Source organism: Toxorhynchites rutilus, chromosome 2, assembly GCF_029784135.1.
Source record: "Toxorhynchites rutilus septentrionalis strain SRP chromosome 2, ASM2978413v1, whole genome shotgun sequence".
NCBI lineage: Eukaryota > Metazoa > Arthropoda > Insecta > Diptera > Culicidae > Toxorhynchites > Toxorhynchites rutilus.
Window position 1 is genome coordinate 9051561 of NC_073745.1, and position 25236 is coordinate 9076796.

General features: G+C 41.0%; 1 protein-coding gene across 7 annotated transcripts in view; it reads right to left on the bottom strand.

The window, feature by feature from the left end:
• The window catches only part of LOC129771634 (teneurin-m), a 332131-nt gene that overhangs the window by 32981 nt on the left and 273914 nt on the right, over positions 1 to 25236 (bottom strand). For 6 of the 7 annotated variants that reach the window (XM_055775492.1, XM_055775491.1, XM_055775493.1 and 3 more), the window contains 3 exons: positions 10126 to 10392; positions 2509 to 2820; positions 128 to 405 (listed from right to left, as the gene is read on the bottom strand). In XM_055775492.1, the coding sequence (XP_055631467.1) occupies positions 128 to 405; positions 2509 to 2820; positions 10126 to 10392 (857 nt within the window). Of the gene's footprint in view, positions 1 to 127; positions 406 to 975; positions 2465 to 2508; positions 2821 to 10125; positions 10393 to 25236 lie in introns of those variants that run through there. The other variant, XR_008742429.1, reaches the window with a different exon arrangement.

Consider the following 25236-nt stretch of genomic DNA (forward strand, 5'->3'; position numbering starts at 1 on the left):
TTTATGTTGTGGTCTTGATGCGCTTGGAAAGCAATCTCAATGCAATAACGGATTTGCGCCTCTCGTAACGAGAGGACATCTAAATCGAATCGTCACAATATTATCGTAGCCGAGAGAATATACTTACATGGGTGGCACGTGTTTGGCGTGCGTTGAAGCCGCTCAGCACCTCCTTGAAGTGGTACTGGGTGTGCGTTGGGAGGGCATTCCGTCGTGCGTAAACTCCGATCGAGGCGCCCCGCGGGATGCCGTAGTCAAACTTGACGTACGCTGGTTCCGACTGGTAGAATTGCATGTTCCAGTAGCTGTACGGGGGGATCTCCTTTGACAGCCGCTGGCCGAGGGTAATCTGCGAGAAGGTGGTACCATCCGGTGGGAAACTTCGAGCTGGGAATGTTCGTGCACCTGTTCGTGGGGGGTTTTTGGGGGTTTTGGTTCATTTTTTTTTTCAAAATACACATACACAGGCCAGCAGCAGCCATAATCCACCCCGCAGGGGATTGTTGTAGAACAAGTACAAGTTGTTTTTGGTTAGCAGGTGGTGAGCAAAGGAAGAGACGAAAAGAAAATGAAGAGTAAAGTTAGTGTACAAGAGCTTTGTTTGTCGCTTTAATGCCGCCTCGAAAGTGGATGAACGTCGTGCGAATATTAATTATTTTCTAGGCTAAAGTTTTAGAGGGGTGAGCAAGCAAGTGAAGCATGCAAAGCATTTTTCCGCAACCAGCCACAATATACAATATACAGGTAGAACAGGTATGGATGACAGGGGAAGGAAAGTAGGAAGGAACGTGTTAGCCGATGGTGGTGGAGGTGGTGGAAAGTGTGGAATGTCAAGCTGGGTGCGATATGAGGTTAGAGCGTCAGGTGAATCCTTGGGATTTTTTCCAACTGCTGATGTTTCATGTCGTCGCTATATACACGTCGCCGTCGTTAAGGATGATTTTCAGCTTTCTACGGTTGAGTGTATGATCTCACCTTCCAGGATAAGAATCGGTGGTGGGGTTACTTCCGGGCATGCCAAAGAGGGCATTCCAAGCTCGGTGGTTGCGCTGGTCGCGTCTAACGATGGCTCTGTGGTTGCTGTACCGAGCTCTTCATCCTCAGTTTTTGTGGTATAATCAGATGATACGAGGTTTTCCTCGTCGTACTCAATGGCGCTGCTATCGTCGTCGATTATACTCACCACCTGGTATTTTTCAAACAGCGAGGAATTCGGACACTTGATGGGACACGGCGGAGCTGGTGGTGGCTCAGGAGGGCAAGCTCGGTTGGTTTCTTCAGTGTGTTCCGCTGATTCATTGGGCTTTGGGTTGGGAACGTATTCCGGTGGAGTGGGGATAGACACTTGTAGCACATACACCGAGTGCTGAACTGTCCCAGTTCCATTATCCGTGGCTATGGAAATATTAACCAGCAGCCGTGGTAGCACCGCGCCATCCTTAGGCTCTTCGCCAGAGTCACTTCCACCTTCCTGAACCATATACACGGGCGCCTGATGGGAGGGAGTGATGAAAAGCGGAACAGCTTCAACCACTTTTGGGTGGGTTTGTTTCCCCTCTTCGCGAACTGACGGAAGCGTGTGAATTTCCACATTCTCTCCATTCTCGTCAGTCCCTTCCAACACGTTCTTGTAGTACAGTTTACTTCTTGATTTTGCCGTCTCTTCGCCACTAATAGGTGGTCCATCCTCAAGACTGATGAGCTCGACGTCTACAAGTTCGTCCAGCGAGCTCAGATGTTCGTAATGTGTTGATGGATCATCATTTGGCAATTGGTCCTCTTGCTCCTCCTCCTTCTCTTCCTCAATGTAGCCGCTTTCCGTCGAGGATGGCAGCTCGGGATCAGAGTTCGTGCTTAATTCCACATCAAATGAATGATGCGTAATTAAATCAGGATCATTGTACTCAGACTTGGCATATGCTATTATGTCACTTTCATTAGTGGTGAAAAAATCATCACTCCTTTTTTCGGCGTCGGCATAGTCGTAATCAGATGAGCTGCTGCTGCTGCTGCTCGCAGGAGTTGATTGGAAACTCTGTTCGTACTCATCGGCATCGTACGCTAATGGCTGTTGTTCGTTTGGTTCCGCTTCATCGGAAGCGTATGATAACGGTAATGATTGTGACAGAACGGAAAATGGATAGGAAGTCGAAGTCGTAGAAATAATCAAAGTAGAAACAACGGGAGTATTATCACGAGAGACAGAATAGGGTGTGGATGGGGATGAAGGAGGGACAAATCTTGCGGATGGAGTTGGGTCGTCAGCCAGGTCGGTACTGGAGACAGTGGATGAGCTGACACCATTTTCGCTAATGTAATCGTCACCAGTGTCAGTGGTACTAGAAGCTATACTAATGTCATGCAAAACTAAATTATCAAAATAATCATCAAGCACGTCGACAGCCGGCTGCGGCTGTGACATCGTGGCGTCAATCCCATCGACCAAGTGATTGCTGTTAGGAACACTTCTACGTGACCTACTGTGGGAACCGGAGCTGGGTACTGTACCTCCATTGTTGTTGTTGTTGCTGTTGCCATTCGCGTTGCCATTTCCGTTGCTATTGCTGTTACTATTCGCTGGCGCGGTTGACGCCGCCAGCGATGATGCCGCGGATGTGGAAGCTGAACTTAGCGAGGGCGAATCAGCCGCACTGGCGCTACTTGCTGAGAGCGGTCGTCCGGGTGCTGTCGCGCCTCCCGGTCCCACCGACCGGTTCGCATCCGCTATCGTACTTTTGGCCGCGGAGATCTCCGCCTTCTCATCGACTAGAACTGTACAGGGGTTGGTGGTTGGATATGATATACTTAATACGTTAGATGCTGTAAGTGATAAAACAGAATTGAGATTAATTTGTTTGTTTTGCCTGCTGTTTGGGCTTTTGTCAGTGGGACGACGGGCGGCCAAAAGGTGGTACGATCCTCGATCCCGTATATAATGTAATGATGTAATAAAGAGGAGTATAGAAAATTTGATGAGCGAGAAGCAAAATAACAAGGCCGTTGAGTAATACAAAATCATGGGCGAAGTGCTATAAAGTTATCTCTGAAGTGTGATTTGGGGAGACGAAACATCAGTAATGGAAATTTCTGGAAGATGAAAAAAACCCAGATAAGATTTTATAGCGTAGATTCAATTTTAATATGATGAAAACAAAAAAAAAAAAAATAGTGCTTCGAATGCGGAGATCTAATAACAAAATTCTTGCTCTTAAAAATTTACCGATGGAAGTTTTCCTCCTGTTTTCTTCAATATAATTAAATGTTGTTCTTATGAGAAATTGTTTTTTGCGAAAATAATGTCAGTTTTTATAACCTAGGTCATGTGGAGTAAATCAACATTATTTTTCAAGTGCATTTTGCTTGAAAAAAAAAACTTGTGCCTTTCTTCCCTCATGCTGTCAAATGTTTCTCCTATAAATTGGACGGAAAGTAAATTGAAATGTCAGTTGGGTCCTTTTGATTTGAAACGCTAGCATTAATCGATGACAAAATGTAGTTTGTTCATTCTCATTAACTCGATTATTTTTGCCTTCAATAACAATACTTTCTCTATGTAGTGGATTGTTATAAGAAAAGTAACACTTTTTTCCCCTCCTGATTATTGGATCCCTTTTGACATTTCTATTGGATTTTTTTTGACAACAAATTCGATTCTATTCGCAAGATTTTTAACATCTCGAAGTATATTCGATTGTCCCTCACATGTTTTGACAGCAAAACTCCAAATTGAATATGGCGTCTATTATTGACATAAAACAAATTTAGCGAACGACTACTGTAGCTGCATATTTGTGTGCGTCTGTTTCAGGCAGTGACACGACATACAAAACGAGGTAGTCTGCTTCCGTCAGAAAACAAATAATTTGAATACAAACATATGACGTAATCAATATCGGACTGAATTTGTTTGAATTTTGAATATGGATTCACAGAAGAAAATTATAGTGTTCTCCAGATAAAATGGTTTCACTTGAAGACTAAACATCGAATTACATAATTTTCAATGCATTCTCTTGCACTCGTTGATCACGTGACTGATGGTTTGTACTGTTTGTTGGCGAAAGCGATACAAATGACAACAATACGCAAGTGTCATTTTCCGGAATATATAACCTTACATTTATGCAAACCGTGGGGGCATTTTGTGTTTCGAAAAGTGAAATTATAATCACGCCAATTTTCTGAATTCCAATGTATTTTTGTGAACTTTTGAGGTCATTTGAGATTGAAAAATCATGTATTTAAAATCTCATGGTCAGAAAATTATGTGAAATCTGTTCGAAGCTAAATGTGGCTAAAAGAAGAACACTTTGTAAAAAACTTCAACGAGCCTCTATACATAATATAACGCGGTGCATAATATAACATGATAAATCTAACGATGAATGAATCACCATCAAGGTTGACACCTGTCAGATTTATAGAGCTGAATTTCCCGAACTACGAAATGGATTACTAATCTATACATAGAGTAGAAGAGATCAAACAAAAATAAAATGTAACTTAACAGATCTATTGAGGTTATTTTCAAAACCATAAAACGATTAGAATTATTGTTACTTTAAAAACCAAGAAATGAAAATGTTTGTTTTACTTGTTCCAGTGAGAGTTATTTTTGATTGATTAATTTTAGCCTTTCTAGGTTGTGGATCGAAAATGTTAATGGATTTTCAGATGAAATAAACCCATTTAAAAAAAAACTTATCATTCTTATTTAGTTGCTTCTCCAGAATATAAGCATGTGATACATTATGAGACTTGTTTTACGGTAGAGATAATGGCAATTGAATGGCAGCTGGAATGTAAAAGCATCAAATGTTAAACTTCTTTATATGTTAAAGTTTTCGGTTGAGGTTTTGCTGTTCAAGGTCTAGCAGTTCATGTGCAAATCTGTGTGATAAGATGCATGGCTGATCCTTAAGAAAGTTATCCAAAAGTATCACAAAAAGAGAACAAATCTCAAAGAACAAAGCATCTTGGCCTGATTCAGCTTCACCGTATTATGCTAATGCAACCCTAGCGAAATTGCACCATCGAGTTGCGACATCGAATTCGTCGGAACGGACCTAATTCTCCAAATGTCCTACAAGTGCGACATGGAAACTATTAAAAAACATGAAATCGGAAATGTTTTTTAAAATGGATGTTTGCTGGGTGTCGATCAATGTGTCGATGATTCAGAGCGTTATTCAGCGTTATTAAAATCAACAATAAAAAGGATGATTTATGCGATATGGGATAATTGAAGAAACGTGTATCCATTACAACACCACAGAATTGAATCGGAAATCAGTTAATTAGACAAAATCGAGTAAAAACCGTTCAAAGTGATTACAAATTCATATGTCAGCTATTAATGTGCCCTCCGTGTTTTGAAAATGGGCACTATTTTTAGAAATAAATAATCTATCCGTAGTAAATATTCCTACTAACGGGTGATTTTTGTTGTTGTTTGGACTTTCAGTTCACTGTTTCTGACAGATCATAACGTGATTCGTGCCATATGTCAAAATTAAAGTTGTGTACCATACAAATGAAGCATGGATGTCTGCATAACTCGAGAACTAATCAAGCAAAGCGAGCCAAATTTGAAATGTTGAGGTTTAAGGGGGCACGAAACATTCCTATGGTGGTTAGATACCCCTTCCCTTTTCTTTAAGTGGGGGCCGCCATCCAAATGAAACACAAATGTCTGCATAACTCAAGAACTAATCAATCAAAAGGAACCAAATTTGGTATATGGAAGTTTTAGGAGGCAATAAATATTTCTATGGTGGTAAGACACTTCTCTCCCCACCCTACGGGTGATGAGGGGGTGGGTGAACAGTTCTGCGATTGGACCCATGAACATGCGCTTAGTAAGAAAACGTGAATGTGATAACGAAAATAAATTTAGGGCGGGACGAAGTTTGCCGGGTCAGCTAGTAATCTATAACGATGAAGCACATGATTGGTTGAACGGATCCGTGAATAAGTACAAACAATACTAGAGATGTCAACGCAACTCGCATAAATTGCGGTTTGTGATCCGGAGAAATCATTGACCATTGATTGCTTCTTTTAACCCTTTATAAAGCCGTGACAATTATACTGCCACCCACAAAAAAAAAATAAGTTTTCAGCAGCGCTTGGTATATTATTTCAATACTTTGCTTAACCGAAGACTTGTAAAGGTATCTGGCGATACCCCATTTTTGGAGCTGCCAAAAATATACGATATTAATTTGGGAATCATCCAAAACCGCGATTTTAGAGCGTCGGCAGAAAATTCTGTTCAAATTCACTTTTTGTTTCCTAAGTAATTTAAACATGTGGAATCAGGATGGACATTCGTTTAGCCGCATCCTAAAATTTCAATAAAAAAAAAATTGTGCGGCAAATTCCGAGTCCAATCGGTAGCTAATATTCAGTATGTACACCTTCATTTCGGATCACTTTGAAAACTCGATTTGGCATCGAGTCAGACAGCTTTTAAAGTGTTGCCATATTGATTATAGCCCAACATTCCTGAATTACTGCCTTGAGACTGGAAATGTTGTCAAATTGTCATCCGTTTGCATAGACCATCTCGGCCAAGATTCTCGGTAGGTTCTCTATGGGATTTCAATCGACTGCCAGCAGGTCATTCAAAAAGCGGAATGTCCTTCTCGGCAAACCATGCCTTCGATTGCTTGGAGCGTGGATCTATGCATAATCCTGCTGAAAAACGACATCCTCGGTAGCGTTATTCTGAATATGGCCAATCAAAACGTCCTCCAGTAATTGAAGATACGTTTCGGAGTTCATTCGGGTGAAAATGAAACAAATGAGAATCTTGCTGTGATAGGAAACGGCTCCCCACACTGTCAAACTTCCGTCAAACTTCGCTTCGATCTTACGACATGCCGTTGACTTAAATTGTACCAATAGCAACTGTAACGGTCCGGACCATCCAAATTGAACTTTTTTCGCCGGAAAATACAACATTTCTTCATTCTAGTTTCCATTCCATGTATTGCCGAGCGAAAATGAGATGGTTCTGCTTATGGGTGGCGGTCAGTTTCGGCTTCCCTTGAAGTTTCTTCCACATGATGTTTGGTGACTCATTCAAGATGCGCGCAACATGCCTCTTCGTTACTGCAACAACCGATTCTGCCTTAATGTATGAGCAGGACATCGTTTCCTGGTTGCTTCGTGTCTTATTCGCGACCTTTAATACGCAAAGTAACTTTGGTGTTCCCATTTGTTGGTCGTTATGTCCCATATTTCTGGCACTATTTAAAGAAATTCCTTACCACTTTCTTAGATCGACCAATTTTTGTTACGATCGAGCGATTAGAAGACTTTTGTTTACTGAATATCTTTATTATTTTCCGCCCCTCTTCCGTCGATAGAATACCTTTCGCCTTTTTTTTATTCTACGTAAATCACTAATCCGATCAACTTCTTACGTAGCACATCTAATATTTATCTTGTAAATTGAACATTCCTAAGTATTTTTTTCAAAAAAACACAGATAAAGGCTTGGTGATTATGCGAAAACTCGATTTTGATGCCCTGCGACGACGTTTGAATGTTCATATCCACCGATGCCGCCTTGTGTGTGTGTGTAATTGTGACGCACGCCCTTTCAATAAAAGTGACTTAAATATACTATGACTACAGCAAATAAGTATCACGATAAAAAGAACATTCCTAGTTGTTTTGTAAGTGTTTCAAGTTTTTTTTTCAAGTGCGGCTAAACGAATGTCTATCACTGTAAAGGGTGTGTCACATCAAATTGCATCACGGAAAAAACGCTGTAGAAATTTAATTTTTAGGAATTATATCTTCAGCTGTCGCTTATAATCAGATAAGAGTGTATAGATCACGTTGGCCATGCTTCACTGTCAATTTTTCGTAAATTTGGAAAAATGACGTCGAACGAAAAAGAGCGTCGTGAATTAATCCTGTGCACTCATTTCGAGAATCCGGAGTTGTCACATCGGGACATCGGTAAGATGCTGGGAATCGTCCAATCCACGGTCAGCAGAGTACTAAAACGATACTTCGAGAACCTAACCATCGACCGGAAGGTGAAGAACGGCAAAAATGGATGCTCCGTCAGTGAAAAAGATCACAAGCGCGTAGTTAAGCAGTTTAGACGTGATCCGAGAAGTTCGGTCCGGGATGGCGCCAATAAGCTGAATTTGTCAAGTTCATTCGTCCAGCGGACCAAGCAGCGGGAGGGCCTGCGTACATACAAGGTTCAGAAGGCTCCTAACCGCGACAAAAGGCAAAACATGGTGGGGAAGACGCGAGCCCGGAAGCTGTACACCGAAATGCTGACGAAGCCGCATTGCATGGTAATGGACGACGAAACCTACGTCAAAGCGGACTTTCGTCAGCTGCCGGGCCTGTTGTTCTTCTCCGCAGAGGACAAATTCAGCGTTCCGGAGGAGATTCGCAAGCAGAAACTATCCAAGTTTGCCAAAAAGTACATGGTGTGGCAAGCGATCTGCTCTTGCGGAAAGCGGAGCGCCCCCTTCGTGATGACCGGCACGGTAAACGGGCAGGTTTACCTTAAGGAGTGCCTACAGAAGCGCTTACTACCACTATTGAAGCAGCACGAGGGCCCGACCATCTTCTGGCCGGATCTCGCTTCGTGCCACTATTCAAAGGACGTGTTGGAGTGGTACTAAGCCAACGGGGTCACGTTCGTGCCAAAGGAAATGAACCCGCCCAACGCGCCGGAGCTTCGCCCAATATAGAAATATTGGGCGATTATGAAGCAGGCCTCCGGAAGAACCCAAAAGTTGTCAAATCGGAGGCGGACTTCAAGAGAAAATGGATTTCTGTTCAAAAAAAAACTACAACCTGACGTTGTACAGAACCTTATGGACGGGGTAAAGAGGAAGGTGCGAGCATACGGGCTTGGGCTCGAAGTATGAATAAAAAGAAAATGCCAAAAGTTGTTTAATAATTTTTATTTTATTGTCTAAAATTTTCAAAAGGATCGGTCTACTGGGCGAATTTCTACAGCGTTTTTTCCGTGATGCAATTTGATGTGACACACCCTTTACTTGTTTTTGCAATGGTCGGGGAAACGATTTGTTTTCAATGAAGAAGTCATAACTAGTCAATCGATTTAGATACAATTTGACTTGCACTTGGAACCTCCCATCTGAATGATAATCCTGCCAAAGATAGAGTGCTAACGGTGGCACCGTCTGGTAACTAGTGTACCATCTGCCGAAAAACCAATCCGAAGGGAGTAGGAAAATGATCGCGGGGATAATGCACACCCATTGATCTTTAGCTTCCGATGGCCGTTCCACCACAACCACCATCACCATATGTGCGTAATGAGTCGTTAAACGCAGCAAATCCCCGACGAAACCTTTCGTCCCGGCTGTAACGGACGTAGGAAGGCATCTAATTTCAATCCAAATAGCCGGTCGTCGGTCCGTAAAGTCCGTAAAGCAAATTGAGTGATTAAAAATCACCGAAAATTGCTCCCCTCGGATTACGACAGTTTATGCCCCCTTTTCTCGGCTCGACCATACATGCGCGCATACATACGAGAGTGAGAGCACTTTTAATGACATGATATAGAATTTCTGCCGCTCAAGTTCCTACACTCTTTGATACACCCAGAAACATACGGTCCAAAATGGGCTGCTCTCTAATGGAGGCGTTTCTCCGCTACCCACCGAAAAACCAAACCACCGAAGGAATTGCAGAAAAAGCAATGTAGCGGCGGCGGTGCAAAATTAGCTTTTGTCCGCTCTTCAGACGGCCCTTGTTGTTTTTTTTTTTGGGTTGGTTTGGTTGGCCGGCCATCACTCGACGGAAGGACGGGGTGATCAAAAGTTAATGGTATAGCGTAGCGCGCGCTCCCCGGTTGTAACATAACCTGAACTGCTGCCGCTGCCGCTTCTGCTGCTGGGTCAGTATTTTTATGTATGCTATTATGTCGGGCGGTGTGGTCCCTTCTGCATCGATGGAGAGTGTGCAAATCGCGCTGTTCAAAAAATGAGAGGTCTCGAGACTCGTTTATTACCCCCGTTCTTTTGGCTGCCCCTCGTCGTGTGATGTAATAATGTTATTAAATTTTGCATGTAAGCTGGAATAAAATAAACAAACGGAAGCACCAACGATAATTACCTGTTAATATCAATGCTATAACAAGTATAACACTTAAAAATATAACTAGTAGAGCCGTACACTTCCATGTACATTTGGTAAAGGTGAACCCTTTGCGGAAGTTCAGCGGGGCTGAGTAGTGATGTGACGGGGGACCACACATGGCGCTCCGGGGTGGCAGTACCGGACCCATGCAGTTGCGGTCGTAGCTCTTGAGTGTATCCTTCGTAGGGGTGGAACAGGCCGAACCCGACTTGTAGTCTATCGGCGATCCTTTGCTGTTGATTGCTGCAATTAGAAAGGTGAAAAAAATGACGGGGTTAGCAAAGTGCGAACTAAGAGGGGTCTACAAAATCGTCAGTACGATAAATTCCCACTTTGGGATTCGTTTTTTACTTTCTCACACGTGGTGTTCAGAGTGTTGTAGTTGTTTTTTCTCAGCTTTCGTTGCCTTTCGACCGCTACGCGCTTCACAAAATAAACACATTAAGCTTAGTTCAACAGATCTTTAGCGCGCTAATGCTTGCGACACGTGCTTTCGCTAAATCCTGGCACGCGTTTCGGGTGCCGTGTGTCTCTCGTTCGCTTTTAATAACGCGCGGTGACGACGGAGACGAGAGCCCGCGTCAACACAAAACAAGTGGCGGAGTTTTTGGGAACACGACGCCTATGTTTATCTTGTGAATCCGATGTTTCATCATCTGATTTTGGGATGAAAATTTCGGTGATTAAACTCCGAGAGGACAGCGGCAGGTCATGCAAACAAAACGTTGACGCTGCGATAGAAAATATTTTAATAACAGCGTGCGCGAAGCGAGTGCGAAGAAGCGTCTGCTTAGTATTCATTGCGAGAGGGCTTGTTGTACATAATATCTACCAGTGCGGATCTGTTCGTACGGAGGTTAAATGGATGATGGAACGAACCCCCCTTCCGCCCGTCTGTGCTGTTGGAGCTAACGTTGCTTCTGGACACATTTTAAGATTCTCGCTTAGCGATAATGCGTACAATTAAAGAAACGATTATTAATATTCTATTTGTGGGAGGTTATAACACTTACGGTTTTAGTGGCTGGAGCGGTTCGGACCGAAAGAAGCGAACATTAAATGGTCGCTCTAAAGCCGAACGAGAACGTGCAAGAAATGGATGGTGGAAGGTGGGGTTTCTTAATTTTGCAATTATCTTATAATGGGTCCTCGCACGAGTCTGGGCGGGAAGCAGGTAAAGGTGTTGAAATGTTTGGCTAGTGAGAGTGGGCGAAGATGCCATAATCGTAGTGTGTTTGCTTGTCATAGATCCTACGGAGCCGATAGGTTTGACGCTAAGGGGTATAATTGATGGGTCTGTTGACCGATATGGACCGATTGGGACTGTAATCTGAACAGGACGGAATACTTCGCTCGATCCTAAGCTGACAACTACAGAACCATCGCCGCTGGAACACCTCCAGCGGAGTCAGTTTTACGATTAGGTTACACGACAACGACTGGAAGTGAAACATAATTACATCGGAGACATTAGATGTTCCAACCGTTCCAACAAAAAGCTTCATTCCGGCACAATCGATGGGCCATTGACAGAAAGCATTCTTCCTCCCCCATTCACATAACAAGTGTTCGCCAATTTATTACCCGTTAGCAATCTCCGGGGATTCAACGTTTTTCAACGCGGCGAAAAGAAAAAGCTCTTGACGCGTAAGCACGAAAACAGGAAGGCACGAGAAACAAATTTATTATCCCACCCTGCCGCCGCCGCCACCGCCGCCCCAGCAGCAAACAACTTTTATTTTCCACTTGTTTTATTTTATTTTATTTATTTTTTTCGGCATGGTTTTCCATTCAAGTCAATCTTTTGCGGAGGGGCTCAACAGATGTCAGCACCGCGTTTTATTCGTCGCGGGAAAACTAAATGAAATCACGCACGCTAGACAGTGCTATGCCGCCGCCCGAGAGTGTCCCCACGAGGGGTGTGACTTCTTGTGGGACTGCCTTTAAGGGAGGGCAACAAAAAAGAATCATTTTCTTGATTTGATTTTTCCCCATTCTTCAAGCATTTTTGTGCTTACTGGGCTGATTCCTTTCTGCCACTTCTCGGAAGATGTATAATCACGATAAGAATTCCAATATGCAGCAAAGTCAGGCTTCGGTTTGTGTTTTTTCCCTAGGTTTTTCTCCTTGGCGCGCCGCTTCTCGGCTGGAGAGCTCTCAGCTGATTGTGCCGTGAGATAACGACACGAGAGCGGTTCACGGAATTCAACGAAAAGGATATGAGTGCTGTGTGTTTGATTGGAGCTTTCCCGCTCGGCGGAATTGATTCATCAGGCGAATTGACAACGCTTCTGGGAGGTCATTGAACAGTAAGTACTAGGCGCTATGGGGCGTAGCCGTTCCTAATTTATGAACGCAATAGAGGCCACCGTTTCCGAAGTATTCCTCAATTTTCTTAATTGAAAGTGGAGTGGGTTTCTAAGAGGATAATCACTTTTAGATAAACAACCACCACCCGAAACGTGCGAGACAAAGAAGCAACATTGAAATTAGTTCGAATTATCAATAGGCACGGAATATTTTCATAAGTCACGGTTCGGTTAGCCCAACGGGAATCGGCCAAGTTTCCGGGGAGGGAAAATGTGAAAGCAAATTTCATTTGAAGCACCATTCGCCGGGCACCTGTTGGTGACGCCGTAACTGCCGAGGAATTTTACCTTTGCGAGCGACACTGATTTATTGATTGGACTGCGAGCGCCTTGGAAACGCCTCGGAAAGCTAATTTAAGAACAAAGGCCAAAACCATTCGCACAAACCCCTTTGTAAATGCCTGCGTTTAGCGTCTTTGGAAGATTTCACTCCCAGCGATTGAAGTTTATTTCCAGAATTGAAAAATTAATTAAAATTAGCTCGCCTTCTCGCAAGATCATCCCGAGCCGAGCCGCGGGTGTTGGAGAATTACAGTTTGCGCCAAAAGCGCTTTCAAATTCTGCCTTAAACACCTTATCCCCCCTCGTCACACAGACTATTGTTATTTTTCAATTATGAGTTCAAAATATCATATAATCAATCTCACTTGACTCCTTCAGGGGAGCTCTTCTGTACCTCCTTTTCCTCACACCCGACCGAAACCCTTCATCTGCTCCGGGCTCAGTTCTAAAGTGCTGTTCCGAAGAGTCATGCCATTTAATGCGTCTTAATTGAAAATTTCTTGTGGCTCATCCTTCATTAGCACCGAGAGCACAACGAGCGCCGAACGGGTGAAGCAACCAGAGTGTATCAAATTTTCACTTAACTTTTCGATGCTAACCTCATCAGAAACACATTGGGAATTGGTCCTAATTATGGGACCTTTTCCCAAACACTACTCTTGTCCCGAAAGATTCTGCGGGAGGGGAGACCCTTCGGTAGCATAGTTTTCCTTTTAACGCAGTCTTTTTTTTTGATTCGCTGCTAATTAATCATACTTTTCTATTTATGCAGCTTTTCCACTGTGGGAAGAGTCTTCTTTTGTTTGCTGACGGCGTCCCATCCATTTCCCCCTTTTTTCCCATTTTTATGTCGTCCGATGAGTTTTTGTGAGGAGGGGGTAAGGGAAACTATGGCTTTTCAGAGAACTTCAAGTGATAAGTAATAACAACCGCCAACGATTCATTATCCTTCGGATTAGGCCCGTTGCCCACTTGGATCATCTGTCCAGCTCCTTTCGCACATCCACATCGGCAAGCAAGGGTTCAGATAACCCTTCTCTCACTAACGTTTATTGCCGAACTAGTTCGAAATTAATTTGACTTTGCGCGTGTGTTGTCCGGACACACACAATACCATTTATCATTCGCATGGTCTCCCGTTCTGCGGCTGCCCTACGAGTTAAAGGGGTTAAAGGAGGGATTTTTCGGTCGACCAAATATCAATTAATTACGCTTCTTTTGCAATGATTAAAGGAAACTGATCCTAGTTGCCGACGCCGCCGCCGACGCTCGTTTACGCATATGAATGACGACGTCGGCACGTGTTTCTCCGGGGATGGTATCATGAATATATTCTGGATCCGATTTAATCCGCTAATGGTGTGCGGGAGGGATAGTTTGGCGTAATGGGCGCAGGGAAACCCCTTGTTTTCGACAACATTGGATACGTTTCAGTACTTGTAAAGTGTGTCAGTAAAAGAGGGTCATCTTCTGAACTAGACTCAGATGCAATAACAGTTTAATCAAAGTAGTAAAACTATACATGAATTGATTTAAAACTATTGATTTTTAACAATTGTTTCCAATTTTCGGAAATAGAAAAACAGTTACATATAAACCAAAAAAAATCAATTCGAGCGTTGATTCGTCGATAATGAACAAAATTGTTTGTATCCACACAGTGACCGTATGGATCGGACTCGGAAAATAGTTAGAAAATTATAGAAAAATATAAAATAACAGTTTTCATTTGTGATTTTTTATTCTAGTTCCGCTCCAGCCGACGAGCTGACAACTAAGAGTCAACAAATTTCAACCTGCCGTTCTGAAACGTACAAGAAAGCTTGGTTTCTTTTCATAGTGTTTGTGTGTCAACGCAAATAATTGTTTGATAAGCACTCACGTAGTGATTGAGTATAATCGTTCGATTGAGGTTCGGTTCGGCAAGTATGCTTCATGTGCATTCGTAGACTCTGTAGAGACTGTATGCTGTCGGTCAATATTAGTCGTATTGGTAATTCATAATTCGCATTTCGTAAATCGCAATATATCGTAATGCATAAATTCACTCTCCTCAAAATTCCATAAAATAGTCTGTTCTAGATTTTCATTTCAATCTAAAAGTAAATCCGAAGTGCTGAATAAGCGAATCAGTGTTTGCCGATTGAACGTTTCACTGAATAACTTACTTTCATTTGTTCAAATACAATATTTCAATCAATTTATTTGTTGTTACATGCTACGAATCACGACACAAACAACAACGAGAGATCTCTGCCTTGGTTAGCACTTCATGATACATAAGCATCCGAACCCAAACTTCATTATCGCTTTCGGTGCAGCAATTGTATATTAATTTTTGCCTCTCATTCACTACATATCGAACCCTTCCATGCACCTTGGATTAGCAGAATCATACGAACTACGCGAGGCGAATGATTCAATCTGTGTTAACACAATTGAACCCGACCCGAATTGTCAGTAAGTTTAACACTAGGTGAACGAATAGCTAGCTAGATACTCAGGGAAGGGTAGTCTGATTGTATTCTTATTGTTAACGCGGCTATTCCGTGAGTTATAGTATATATATATATATATATATATATATATATATATATATATATATATATATATATATATATATATATATATATATATATATATGACTTTTTGATTTGTCCCTACCTAATGCATAGGGTAATCAATTATATTTCAGTGGTGACGAACATATGTTTCGGTTTAATAAAACACGAAACACACTGCCCTCATTATATTGATGCCAATAACAAACGAGTTCATTTTGTTCATATCGCTGATGCATTTTGTTGATTTTGTTGATTTTGTTGGTTTTGTTGATTTTGTTTTTTTTTTTTTTTATCTTCGCTTATTTTTCGTCGGCCTATTTCCGCCACTTCAGTGCCAATCACCGACATCAGGGAGGCGACTCCACCTGTTCCTACCTATCAGACTCAACAACTCATGAGCCGGGCCAACTTCTTTTACTTCCCCTCCGAAGGAAGACGTAACCAGAGATTTTTCGCCTCAGAAAATCCCAACGACGCCAGCTGGGATTGAACCCGGGCCGATCGGAATGTGAGGCTGTTACGCTAACCACACAACCACTGGCGCCGTCCATTTGATTTTGTTGATTTTGTTGATTTTGTTGATTTTGTTGATTTTGTTGATTTTGTTGATTTTGTTGATTTTGTTGATTTTGTTGGTTTTGTTGATTTTGTTGATTTAGTTGATTAATTTAGTTTTAATTGATTAAGTTCATTTAGTGGATTTTGTTAATTTTGTTAATTTTGTTCATTTTGTTGATTTTTATGATTTTTATTGGTTTATTTTTATTTTTTGATTAAGTTGATTTAGTTGATTTTGTTGACATTGTTGATTTAGTTGATTTAGTTGATTTGGTTGTTTTTGTAGATTTTGTAGATTTTGTAGATTTTGTCGATTCTGTTGATTTTGTTGATTTTGTTGATTTAGTTGATTTATTTTGTTTTAATTGATTTAGTTAATTTAGTTGATTTAGTTGATTTTTTTAATTTTTATGATTTTTATTTATTTATTTCAATTTTTTGATTTAGTTGATTCAGTTCATTTAGTCAATTAATTTGGTTTTGATTGATCTTGTTCATTTAGTTGATTTTGTTAATTTTCTTGATTTTCTTGATTTTCTTGAAAAAGATTAATCATTGTTGAATGGGATTCGTGTTGGTGTTTTCAGAAGACTCTCGAAACAGCAACGCATTCAACGCTACGGGATTCAGCTCTTCCGGCATCAGACTCGCAGGAATTCTTTTGACCCCAATAAAATATTCTGAACGTATTCGCTGATAGGCTTCTTCGCTGGTTGTCGGTTTGAGATTTTCGATCGACAAATTACGGATTTCAATCCGTGATGAATGACGGTCATATTTGATGATTTCATACCACAATTCGATTATAATTCTAACTTCAATTTAATTTTCACAGAAACATTGAATGCTAAGATTGCTGCAACACAATTTTGATGTAAGAAATCACTGTTTCGAAGACTTATGAACAGGTATCAGTGTAATAGAAATAACAGTTCGGCTGAAAAGTTCATAAGGTTGACGTCTAGATGGCGCCTCTTGCAAAAATCTACTTGACTATCACAAAGCACCATCTTTCAATGGATACGAGTCAGCGATTGACAGCAATCGGTCGATTGGTTTGTGAATTACAGCATTGAGAGTGAAGCAACTTTTGCTATTGTAAAAAAAATGAAAAAATCACGAATCAATGAAAACGATGACAAAATTGCATGAATTGGGCTTCGAACTGCTTCCGCATCCACCGTATTCTCCAGATCTGGCCCCCAGCGACTATTTTCTGTTCACTGACCTGAAGAGAATGCTCGCTGGCAAGAAATTTAAGACCGATGGTGAAGTCATTACCGGAACTGAGGCCTATTTTGGAAAAACCGAAAGAGTACTATAAAAATGGTATCGAAAAGTTGCACGATCGCTATAATCGAAGGCAATTATGTTGAATAATAAACTTGAATTTTGCAAAAAAAAAGAATAGTTTTACTGTGTTCGGGAACATAAACTTTTCAGCCGAACTGTTACAGATAGTGAAGTGTGAGAGTGAGAACTGTGTTTCCACCACTAGTTTCAGGTGGATCAGTTTGTTTGCATCTAGTAAGATACTACCTTCATGTGAAAACGATGTTTTAAAATAACAGTCAGTTGTTTATGTCAATGTGTGTGTCAACTGGATATGAGTATATTGGGGCAGTGTGCAGCGAATATTTGTGGAATCACGTCGGACAAAATGAATATAAGCGATATTTGGTGTGTCATTTCTATGTTCATAGAAGCAAACAATTTTTTTTCATTTTAGCAATACCAAGATTATATTTTCAAAACTCACAATGTCGGTATGTGTGTAACAAGGAAAAATGGTTTGGAGTCAAGTAAGATTTCAGTGAAAAAGCTACTGAGGTCTATAAATAAAAACAACTCGACCATTTTAATCCATATGATCAACGAAAATAAATCCCAATGCAATTTTGAACCATTAATCATCAAACAATTGAATGACTTTATGAGTATTTTTCGCATAAAATATCATTAGCGTTTGTACGTGAAGAGCTATATAAATAACTGTCAAAATTGACGAAGAAATTGCGTCTGTGGGAAGTTTTGTGGAGGTTTTGAAGCTGTGAGTGAGTGTGAGAAGAATGTCGGGAGTGAGAATTGTACTCGTTGATCGTTAATAGGTTAATCAATCAAATTTCTTAAGCAAAAAAAGAGAAAAAAAGAAAAAAAAATGAACGATCAAGCTGTACAAAAAAACTTTGGTGACAAAGACCATTGGTTGGCCTACTCTCAGATACACAATATGGGTTCCGCAGGGGCAAGGGGACGAATGATTGTCTTGCGTTGCTTTCTTCAGATCTTATAATGTTGTATCGAACAACTATTCTCTCAGTGATGGAGTATGGCAGTTTCTGTTTTCAATCAGCTGCCAAAACACACCTCATTAAACTCGAGCGAATTCAGTATCTTTGTCTCCGTATCGCGTTGGGATGTATGCCCTCAACGCATACCATCAATCTCGAGGTTTTGGCAGGCCTACTCCCACTAAAAGATCGCTTCAATTTATTATTTCTTCGGTTCTTCATCCGGTGTAAGGTTATGAACCCATTGGTGATCGGAAATTTTGAGCAGCTGATCGAGCTAAATTTTCACTCCGGATTCATGAGTTCATATCATGAATTCATCTCCATGCAGGTTGATCCTTCTTCGTATATTCCCAACCGTGTTTGTTTCCCTGACTACATCAATTCCTCTGTGCATTTTGATCTGTCCATGAAGCAAGATATCCATGGATATTCAGATTACCAACGATCGGGGATCGTTCCTACGATCTTCAATGCAAAGTATGGGCGTGTCAATTGTGATAATATGTACTTTACTGATGGGTCCTCTATGAATGAGTCCACAGGATTTGGAGTGTTCAACGTATTTTTTAGCACCTCACACAGTCTTCAGAATCCTTGCTCAGTGTATATTGCTGAATTGGCAGCAATTCATTGGGCGCTGGACAGCGTCGCCTCACGACCTGTTGAACACTATTACATTGTAACGGATAGTCTTAGCTCTGTCGAAGCTATCCGTTCAGTGAGGCCGGAAAAGCACTCGCCGTACTTCTTTGAGAGAATACGAGAAATTTTGAGTGCTTTATCCAGACGCTGTTATGTCATTACCTTTATCTGGGTCCCTTCACATTGCTCCATTCCGGGCAATGAGAGTGCTGACTCATTAGCAAAGGTAGGTGCAATTGAAGGCGAAATTTATCAGCGTCAAATCGCCTTCAATGAATTTTCTTCTTCAGTCCGCAAAAATACCATCGCTAACTGGCAACGCAAGTGGAATGAAGATGAATTGGGCCGGTGGTTTCACTCGATTATCCCTAAGGTTAGCCTCAAACCGTGGTTCAAAAGTCTAGACTAGGTTAGCCTCAAACCGTGGTTCAAAAGTCGGCACTTGATTCTCACCTTCTCCCGACTCATGTCCAATCACTGTTCGTTAGATGCACTACTCTTTCGTTTCAATCTTGCCAGCAGCAATCTCTGCGTTTGTGGCCAAGGTTATCGCGACATCGAGCACATTGTTTGGTCGTGCGAGGTGTATATGGTCGCCAGATCGAATTTAGAAAACTCCCTTCGGGCCCGAGGAAGACAGCCCAATGTGCCGGTGAGAGATGTGTTGGCTCGGTTAGACCTTGATTACATGTCCCATATATATGTTTTCCTTAAAGCTATAGATCTTCGTGTGTGATTGTCCCTACATCCTTATACCCTCCTTTCCTTCCTTTGCGGGTAATTCGTCCCCTTGCTATAAATAGTAGAATAAGTTGAAATGTAAATACACTATAGATATACGAATAGATTTATGAAATGAGTGTTCATCAACATTGTTACAATTTCCTTATATCCCATCCTTCTCCTAAAAATATGTCACCCTTCTAAACTCGAGTACACCGCGAGTAATCGGTTTTCCACCTTACTAACCATAGATGTAAGAAATTTGTTTATATATATATAGTTTTAAAATTATATTTAAGAATTCGGCTCCTTTAAACTTAAGTAACTGAGCCTGTAAAAATAAACGAATTAATAAATAAAAAACCATTGGTGTAATTTTTATTATTGGTGTTAAAGAAATCCCAATCTTCAAGATTTTTTTCTCGATATTTCATTTTCCAGGGAATTTTAAAAATTGAAAAATCGTCATAGAATGAAATTGGTCACAACCTGCCGTTTCGTTCCTGTAGGAGGTTCAATGCAATGTTTTTTTCCCTACATAACAATGTGTGTTCTTTTATCAAAGTAATACTACAGAAAAGTTTGTATATTTTTGTATTTTATTAGACATTGTTATTTGTTGGGTTATACACTTCCCTACACATAGTTACTCTAAACCGATTTTATTGCCAAAAAAAGTTATAAAAAATTGAAGGAAATTGTTGGTATGTTGTAGCTAATAAATTAAGCTATCGTTTAATGTGAAAATATTATCATTGAAAATTATCAAAGTTTTTGTTCGTTTTTCCAAACAACTGTCCGTAATGAGTTGATTTTGGAACTCGAAAGACAAAAATTCAAGAAGAAATTACAGATTCTTCATGATAACGTGATAATATATATGGATATGGACGAACATTCGGTGTTAACTATTTGGAAAATACAAAAAGTAATCTGAAGCAATATCAAAAAAGTCGGGGTCATTGTCAATTTCGTTTCCTCACTGCGAATATCAACAACATCTAGTTTCGTAATAGAAAACACAGCCAGAAGGTTGCCATGCCGATTTAAAATCACTGGAAACACTAACCGCCTTGACTTCATTGTCTTGCTTGAAATTATTGGCACACCGGATGACACCGCGTGTCAAACTAATTTGTCCCGCACGGGAGGGGAACGCTACTAGTAATAGGCCGTGGCATATCGCGGGTTTCCCAATCAAACACAAGCATACCCCAAGTGTCGTCACAGATAGAATAGAATCAACACTCCTGTGCTCCAGTTGGCGCGTTACAAAGTTTCTGCTCGTGGCGGAACGAACGAACGACAAACCGTAAGTTAAACTCAGACCTGACTTAATTTAACGCAACCCGATCATTTCGGTTTCAACATAAGTGTGACACAATGAGACTGCAAATTCCTGTCTTCCCCGTTTCCGAATTCTCCATCGCCAGGCACAAATTTCATGAAAATTAAGTCATGCTATCTACGGCAAGCTGGTCGTATTTGCCCACAATGGTAATTCCCTCTGCCCGTCCGCTACCGTTCCCCGAAACTTGGATGACGACGGCCTTAAATTCATCATCACCTAGTGACGACTGGAGACAGCAGCAGCAGAAGTAGCAGTGGCCACATCCACCGAACGCGCCGCTTCCAACTATGTTCCCACTCGTGTGCTAATGTGCCCAAAGGGTTCCCGGGACGGGGCTTGATGATTCGGTTTGTTGTTTGTTTGGAAAGAAAAATAAATTCTTGTACACAAAACAAACGAAAAACGCTCGCAGACGGCAGTTGTCATCATCGTCGACGTCGTCAGCGTCGTCAGCGTCGGTCCCGGTGTGTCAAGTTTGCTCCGGAACGCGCTGCCTATGTTGACTAGCGGAGGCGAGGAAACATGACACGACTTTTGACTGCGTTTTAGGCTGATAAATAGGCTTATGAGGGTTCGTAGCAGCCCCGGTGATAATGTGTACTGACTTTTGAAAGTAAATTCTCGGGATCTCCCCAAACTGGGGAGCGGAGTGGGTGCTTCTGCAAACGAAATCCTTTCGGCATTGACGAAGCCGGAAAAAGGGTGTCCCGTTTTGCGTTCATCGGCGATGTTTTCGAATACTAAGTAGATTTTAATTTAGACATATTTCATGGTAGAAATTTCAGTAAAATTAGATACAAACATTCTACGTCACTAGAGCGTCATTCAAGCGGTCAAATTGTGGAGAAAATGAGATTTTCAGCTTCAAGCTATTTTAGATGGGTGCCGAAAGTTTGACTTAATTTCGAATCAAAATAGGTAAATTACGGAAACCTTGCCGTCATGGTGGAAGGAGCCTCTTCCATCGGAAGTACGGCGAACTTTTCGAAAACATAATCAGTTTCCCGCCGCTCGATTGTATCTCTGTTTTCCATCGTCGTTCAGCACCAACGAAACTCTTCCCCTCCCTTCGTGGAAGAACGCCACACGACGTTCGATGGAGCTATCATTTAGTGATCCCAGTGATTAGAAAAGGATTTGGTACATAATTTATTGGGTACGATAAAAAGAAAATTTTGCTTTGATAAATGGTACGACACTGACAAAGTTGTTAAAAGGATATTTGATTGCCACTCATTAACGACTTTGTAACATCAATTCCCAACAATCTTGACAAGCTGACGACTTCTGATGATCAATCGACAACACGTGTTTTGTAGTCAAAGTTGAAATCTTAATTTTTCCCCCATTTTGATTTTATCGATCTACGCTCAACGTTGAGGAAAAATAGGATACCGAAATATCCCAAGACAAGCCTTCATCTTCAATTTACTCCAATCAAGTGGTATAATAAAATAATCCACTCATCCTTTCCAATTCATCACACACTCGTGTCGGTCGATTCACTTCCATACACCTCCTTGTACATCGTGAACGAACGAAATGAAGACGCGTCAGCTGAAGGGATGTGTTCCCATGGGTATTATCAAAGCCAGCAACATTCGGTTTCATGTGGATAGCACTGATAAATCCTTTCCCTTCGCTAACAGCTGCCACCTTTCGCTGTGAGCTCGGTGTTGATGGCTCGATTCTCCACCGCGAAAGGTTGAATCCCTAAAATTGGGAGGAAAAACGGAATACTATGACCTCCCTTCAACACTTGGCCTTACCGAGTAGTATAAATCTATAAAATCTATGAAATCTAATACAATTTATTATTAATTTCACACCATTCTAATAGATTTTCCAAAATAACAATAAAATTCAATTTAGCATTCCGCTCACATTCTGCGGGGACCGGTCGTGCCGCCTCAGTCCCTCAGACCTTGCGGACGATGATTGGATTTTGGGATCGCCCGGCAAAAACCCACCGACACACAAATCGTGCCGTACGTGTCTGAGCAGAAATGGGGTTGCATCATATGTTGCATTCCTCGTGATTACGAGGGATTTGGTTTTATCCCGGCTGCTGGTCGGGTCCCTGTCTGGTTGCAATCCGGTGAGGTGCTATTGTCAAAAAGAGGGAAAGCATCCCGCGTGACCCGCGTGGGCTTACAACCCTGCTACTTCCGGAAATGTGCCCAAAACAGCGCCGAGAAGCAAACAGCATCCTTCTTCCGTGGAAGAACAGAGTTGCTGCTTATCTCCACATCTCGCCGCCAGAATGCCGCGATGACGTCGTCGACGACGGACGGAGGCGGTGGCCGGAAGGGTATTCGAACATATTCCAGGATTGTCTGGCAATGAGCGGTTTTGTCTATTTTTATTGCCGTCAATTCTCGTCACCGCCTACGTGACGGAGCTGATCCGTGTTGGTTTTAAATTTAGCTCCAAGTGATGGTTTTGTGCAGTAAACAACCAGTTCTAGTTGGACCGTTGCGGTGGTGAAGAGAGGTGGAACGGGAGTTCCGTGTGGACGGAAGGTTAGCGGTGATAATCAGACGCTGGTAAATATTTAGGAGAGGATTTTTATTTTTCTTTCGAAATAAATAACCAATAATAATCACCTTCCGATTATTCCAATGAAATGATGGAGACATCCTAAGTAACAATTTCCCATCAGTGTGACGTTTTTATGATGGTTTTATTCAGCTGTATGGTTCATAATGCCTGAACTAACTGTCATTAAATCCTCTATTCAAGCCTTATTCAAGCAAATTAGGAGAAACTATTGATCTGTAGCCAATATTGTTCGTTAAATGCAGAAATCGATTAGATGAAATCAATTAGAAAACGTTTATCTAACTCCAAGGTGTGGTGGAAACGTCTATTTGACCATATTCTGATTTGATTAGCTCTACTTAGACTGTGATATCGAAGAAGAAGATCTTTGTTTGACTGCATTATTTTCATCTATCAATAGAATTAGTTTATTAGAACCTTGAAAGGCGCTCGTTAGAGTCTTTTACAGCTACTAGATAAAACTTGTTCCGCTTCTGATGGACTTTAGAAGAGAAAAAAAATGTCCATGATTGAAAGTTACGACCTTTGCATCGATGATCCTCCATCAAACCATTTGATCTGTTAGAACACTTAAAAATGTAATGCCAAGCAGTCGAACATGAGCTTGAAAACACTGGCAGCAAATGGTCATTTTGGTAGTCCTTCAAACGTTTGTTGTACAAAAACTACTTCGCAGTTGAATAAACGTTTTAAAACATCGAAAACTACTTCGCAGTTGAATAAACGTTTTAAAACATCGATGGTTGAACAAACGTTTCAATTTTGTCTAAATAAGCTTGAATACAACGTATAGTTCAGCAAATTGTCTTATTGAGCACTCAATACTATTGCTCGACCATTATTAAACTGATTTATTTTATCACAGCTAATGATCGGTTCATGTCGGTAAGGAAGGGTGTAAATAGTCGAATAAAAAATAAATAATTCAGGTTTGAATTGCATCTGTTCAGCTTTTTCGTGAGTTGCTAAACAAATAAAGCGCTCTTAAAACATTTCACTGTAATACGCCAGCTAAATATAAATGGTTGAACAAAAGCTTAAATATGGTCTGAATAAGCTTTTATATAACATATAATCTAGCATGTCGTCTTATTAAGCACTCAATACTATTGTTCGACCATTATTCAAATGACTAGTTTAGTAATAGCTAATGAACATTTGTTGGGATGAGAGTGCAATTCTCATAAAATTGTCTAATTGAATCATTGCCTAGTTGTAATATATCATACTTGTAAAGATTCATCTACATGAAACTGGGAAAAAAATTATTCGAATAATATTTTCATATTAAAGATTCATTTGCATTGAACTATCGAACATGTGAATGTAAAAAAGTAACACGTTTTTTTTCGCAAATTATTAAAAAAATATTCAATGAAAAATGTGTTTGATAATGTTTTTATATTATAACAAACAGTTCTAGTGAAAATATCTGGGAATGTATCGACTGATGGAACGGCAAGCTTTAGAATACGCGTGACCACAGTGCAAGCCGGACGAATTTTCTTTGACGAAAAATCCCCCGGCCAGGACAGGATCGAGCCCGAACCCCCGGCATGATAGTGTGGGCTTTGTTTGGGAGGCTCTGGTGAACGATTGGTATTTTTGTGAAATATTACAAACATCGATGAAATTTTGGAGAAAATTGAGCTTTTTTGGCACTAGTCGTACTGCGATTTTGCTCATGTTCAAAAACATGAACCAATATATGACGAACGGTCTCGTGAGAATTAAATGACAAT